The 5,139-nt window shown below is 61.4% G+C and overlaps 1 protein-coding gene across 1 annotated transcript; it reads left to right on the top strand.

Annotated features, from left to right (window-relative positions):
* Positions 1-269: 269 nt before the first annotated feature.
* HINFP (histone H4 transcription factor) lies at positions 270-5,139 on the top strand (the record flags this gene model as incomplete). Its single annotated transcript, XM_079326498.1, has 9 exons — positions 270-435; positions 1,543-1,769; positions 1,930-2,041; positions 2,529-2,681; positions 3,117-3,194; positions 3,281-3,401; positions 3,501-3,639; positions 3,749-3,873; positions 4,448-5,139. 9 exons carry the CDS (start codon positions 270-272, stop codon positions 5,019-5,021), a joined length of 1,695 nt encoding a protein of 564 aa, XP_079182624.1. The 3' UTR covers positions 5,022-5,139.

Raw genomic sequence — 5,139 nt, forward strand, 5'->3', positions numbered from 1 at the left:
CCTGACCGAGCCGCTTAGGCGATGCTCAGGCAGAGGCTTGCTGCGCGGTGATTGGCTGTCTGGCAGACAGCGGCGCCTGCGATTGGCTGGCGGGCGGGCGGCGGCGCCTGTGATTGGCTGGCGGGCGGGCTCGGTCCGTCGCGGTGCGGGGCCCCCCGCGGGGCAGAGGCGGGCGCAGGGGCGGCGGCCCCGCTCTCCCCGCGCTCGGGGTCCCGCCGGGCCCGGGGCCGGTTGCGGGCAGCCCCGGGTGGCCCCGCAGCAGCGCGGCCATGGCTCCCGCCCGCGGCGGCGGCGGCAAGGGGGCGGTGGTGCTGCAGTGCGAGTGGCAGCAGTGCTCCTTCGTGGCCGCCGAGATGGAGCAGTTCTGCGGGCACGTGGCGCAGCACCTGCAGCGGCACCTCCCGGGCGAGCTCCGCCACGAGATGGACCCTCTGGGTGAGGCGGGGGCGCCGCGGACACCGCGCGGTGCGGGGCTCGGTGCGGCAGCGGGGCAGGCTCCGTGGGGATTGTGAGAGCAGAGACTCGCCCTGAGCGGGGAACACACGGGTGTGTGCAGCTGCGAGAGCTGAGAGCTGCAGAGAGCAGGGACTTGGAGAGACCCTTGGAGCTGAGCTGCACAGGAGCTGTGCTGCACAGGAGCTGTGCTGCACAGGAGCTGTGTGTGCTGCACAGGAGCTGTGCGAGCTGCACAGGAGCTGTGCGTGCTGCACAGGAGCTGTGCTGCACAGGAGCTGTGTGTGCTGCACAGGAGCTGTGCGAGCTGCACAGGAGCTGAGCTGCACAGGAGCTGTGCGTGCTGCACAGGAGCTGTGTGTGCTGCACTGGAGCAGTGTGTGCTGCACAGGAGCAGTGTGTGCTGCACAGGAGCTGTGTGTGCTGCACAGGAGCTGTGCGAGCTGCACAGGAGCTGAGCTGCACAGGAGCTGTGCTGCACAGGAGCTGTGTGTGCTGCACAGGAGCTGTGTGTGCTGCACAGGAGCTGTGTGAGCTGCACAGGAGCTGTGTGAGCTGCACAGGAGCTGTGCGTGCTGCACAGGAGCTGTGCTGCACAGGAGCTGTGCGAGCTGCACAGGAGCTGTGCTGCACAGGAGCTGTGTGAGCTGCACAGAAGCAGTTTGTGCTGCACAGCAGCTTCCTGTCTGTGCTGCACAGGAGCAGTTTGTGCTGCACAGCAGCTGCCTGTCTGTGCTGCACAGGAGCAGTTTGTGCTGCACAGCAGCTGCCTGTCTGTGCTGCACAGGAGCTGCCTGTCTGTGCTGCACAGGAGCTGCCTGTCTGTGCTGCACAGGAGCTGTCTGTGCTGCACTGGAGCAGTGTGTGCTGCACAGGAGCTGTGTGTGCTGCACAGGAGCTGTGTGTGCTGCACAGGAGCAGTGTGTGCTGCACGGGAGCTGTGTGTGCTGCACAGGAGCAGTTTGTGCTGCACTGGAGCAGTTTGTGCTGCACAGCAGCTGCCTGTCTGTGCTGCACAGGAGCTGTCTGTGCTGCACAGGAGCAGTGTGTGCTGCACTGGAGCTCTCTGAGCTGCAGTCTGTGTTGCAGAGGAATACACGTGCCTGTGGCAGGACTGTGGGTTCTGCTCCCCGGAGAGCTCGGCTGACCTGGTGCGCCACGTCTACTTCCACTGCTACCACACCAAGCTGAAGCAGTGGGGGCTGAGGGCCCTGCAGAGCCAGGCAGATGTCAGCCACTGCCAGCTGGACCTGCAGAGCAGGAACATCATCCCTGAGATCCAGGAGAACTTCCTGTGCCTCTGGGAGTACTGTGAGGTGAGAGCAGGGGGCTCAGTGTGAAGGGGGAGGTGCTGCTGTGCTGCAGCTCACCTGCACAGCTGCTCACCTGCACAGCTGCACAGCTGCTGGCTCTGGAGCTGTGTGGGAGCCCCTGGGCTCATTTTGGTCTCTTTCACCCTGTCCTGCCCCCCCTCAGAGGTCGTTTGACAACCCCGAGTGGTTCTACCGGCACGTGGAGGATCACAGCTTCTGCTCCGAGTACAAGGCAGCAGGGAAGGAGAACCACGTGGTGCTCTGTGGCTGGAAAGGTTTGTGGCAGCTGCAGGGCCTCTGCAGAGAGCTTTGGGCTGGGTGGCAAACATGGGCAAGGGAACAGGTTCCAGAGAGCCCCTTGGCCTTCAGAAATAGGTGTGTGCATGGACAGGTTCCAGAGAGCCCCTTGCCCTTCAGAAATAGGTGTGTGCATGGTTTTGACACTGGAATATTCCTGCAAAATTTCCTTCAGGGAGTCCAGCTAAGTGCTTAGTATGGAACTTCCTGTTTCTATGTAATCAGTACTTTGGAGAGAAGGCTACAGCTGATTTCTTTTTTACTTTGGTTTTTTTTCATTAATTTCTCCTGTGTTTGTACAATTGCCTTAACTGCTGGGGGAGGGCACACTGGTTGTACTGTGATGACCTCACCCTGCTCTGGGGGGGATTTTGGAGCCTTGCTGGCCAAAACAGCACGAAGAAGCTGCTGTTCAGTGAGGCAGTGTCCCATGGGAGGCTTCTCAGCTGTGCTGTCCCTCCCCAGACTGCAAGTGCAGCTTCAAGGGCCGCTGCAAACTGCGGGAGCACCTGCGCAGCCACACGCAGGAGAAGGTGGTGGCCTGTCCCACCTGTGGGGGGATGTTTGCCAACAACACCAAGTTCTTCGACCACATCCGCCGCCAGAGCGCCCTGGACCGTGAGCCTGGGGCAGGGGGGGCTGGGGGAGTCCTGGGCTGGGGGTCTGGGGGTGTTGGAGCAGCCTGGCTCCTCTGCTGCCTGATGGGAGCCACAGAATTCCAGAATTGTTTAAATTGGAAAAGACCTCTGGGGTTGAGTCCAGCCTGGGATTGATTCTCACTGTGTCAGCCGTGTCCTGACCTGGGGTAGGGACTCTCCCACCTCCCTGGGCAGCCCCTTCAGTATCTTATCACCCTTTCCATGAATAAATTCCTGCTGAACCCACCTGAACCCAGCTTGAGGCCGTGTCCTCCGGGCAGTGTCTACTCACAGAGGCAGGATTGAGGCTGCTCCTCCTGAGGGGACACTGGTGTTCCCAGCCCCTGTCCCACTCTGCTCACTGCTCTCTGTGCTCTTCTCCCTGCCCTGCTCTTCTGTCCCCTCCCTGCTGCAGAGCAGAGGTTCCAGTGCTCCCACTGCTCCAAGAGGTTTGCCACGGAGCGGCTGCTGCGCGACCACATGAGGAACCACGGTGAGTGCAGTGAGGGCCTGCTGCCAGCTCAGCCTCTGTGTGCTCTGCCCTGCCCTGGCCTGACATGTCTCCCCTTTTTGGCCCAGTGAACCACTACAAGTGTCCCCTGTGTGACATGACCTGCCCGCTGCCCTCCTCGCTGCGCAACCACATCCGCTTCCGCCACAGCGAGGAGCGTCCCTTCAAGTGTGACTACTGTGACTACAGGTGAGGGCTGGGCTGGGCTGGGCTGTCCCAGAGCTCCAGGGCTCTGTGTGTGTGTGTGTGTGTGTGTGCTGCAGCTGTGTCCTCACTCTGTGCTTCCAGCTGCAAGAACCTCATTGACCTGCGGAAGCACCTGGACACGCACAGCAAGGAGCCGGCGTATCGCTGCGAGTTCCAGGCCTGCAGCTTCTCTGCACGGTCCCTCTGCTCCATCAAACTGCACTACAGGAAGGTCCATGAGGTGGGAGGGCAGCAGAGTTGCATTGCTGCTGATAGCCCGTGGCAGAGAATTCCCTCTGTGCTTCCCTGCAGCTGTGGGCTGTGCTGATGTCACTGTGTGTGTCCCTCAGGGTGACTCCGAGCCCCGCTACAAGTGCCACGTGTGTGACAAGTGCTTCACACGGGGAAACAACCTCACTGTGCACCTCAGGAAGAAGCACCAGTTCAAGTGGCCCTCAGGACACCCTCGCTTCAGGTACTGCCCACCCTCAGCTCCTCAGCACCTCCCCTGCAGGGCAGGGCACAGCTGGAGCTGCATCCTGCACTGTGCTGGCAGTGCCTGGGCTCTGATGTTTGTGAATTTGTTCCAGACCCTTTTCCCAGTCAGTAAAGATTCAGTGGGATCTGAGCAGTGCAGGGTGGCAGCTCCAGGGCAGTGGTGCCATCACTGCTGCCCTGGTGGGACTCTTCTGAGCTTGGCAGGGGCCAGGTCCAGGTGTTCTCTAGAGAGATCAATCTTGGGACAGAAGCTTCTGCTGCACACTCTCTAGGAAGTTCCAGAGGGTGTCCAGAACCTGAAAGCTGGGAGGGGAAGAGGAGGGACTTGAAATGCTCCCAGTGAAACAGAGTGTGGAAGGAGATGGGCTGGGGAGGTGACTGAGCCTGGGACAAGGCTCAGAAACTGCACATAGATGTGCTTTTGGGAGTAGAGGCTGAAATACCATCTGTGCAGCACAGGGATTGAAACCTGGGATGCTGTTCCCTTTTTTGACTGTTCCCCATCTCCTGGAAAGGGGGTGTGGCTGGCTGACCCCTCTGTCTGTGCCCAGGTACAGGGAGCACGAGGATGGCTACATGAGGCTGCAGCTGGTGCGCTACGAGAGCGTGGAGCTCACAGAGCAGCTGCTCAAGGACAGGGAGAAGAGTGGGGAGGCTCTGGATGCCTCCAGCCAGTGCCTGCTGCTGCCTGAGGGCGAGGGCAACCTGCAGGGCATCCTGCTGGAGCCACCAGCAAACCCTGCCCTGGCAGAGAACAGCATCTCTGAGCTGCCCGTGCCCCCAGCCCTGTGCTCTGCTGCCAGCCCTGAGCCAGCACGGCCAAGCCCCTTCCCAGGAGCTTCCTCCTCCTCCTCCACCTCCTGCTCTTCCTCCTCCTCCTCCTCCACCTCCTGCTCCTGCTCCTCCTCCTCCTCCTCCTCCTCCTCCTCAGCAGGAGCCAGCAGCACAAGCAGCCCCATCATCCGTGTGGTGAGCAGGACCAACGAGCAGGGCCAGAGTGAGACTGTGTACTATGTGCTGGCCTCAGAGGGGCAGGGCACAGCCCCCCTGCCTGGGGAGATGGAGGAGAACGTCATGGACAGGCTGCAGAAAACTGCTGAGGAGCTGGGCATCCACATTGTCTGAGGGGAACTTAAATCCTTGGCATGTGCTGGTGGGGCAGTGCTTGGGGACAGGGCTGGGCTTGTCTTCAGCCCAGCCTCGCTGGCTGCTGGTTCTGGTCAGCATGGGGAGAGGGAGGGAC

The sequence above is a fragment of the Erithacus rubecula genome (genome assembly GCF_903797595.1).
Source record: "Erithacus rubecula genome assembly, chromosome: 25".
Classification (NCBI taxonomy): domain Eukaryota; kingdom Metazoa; phylum Chordata; class Aves; order Passeriformes; family Muscicapidae; genus Erithacus; species Erithacus rubecula.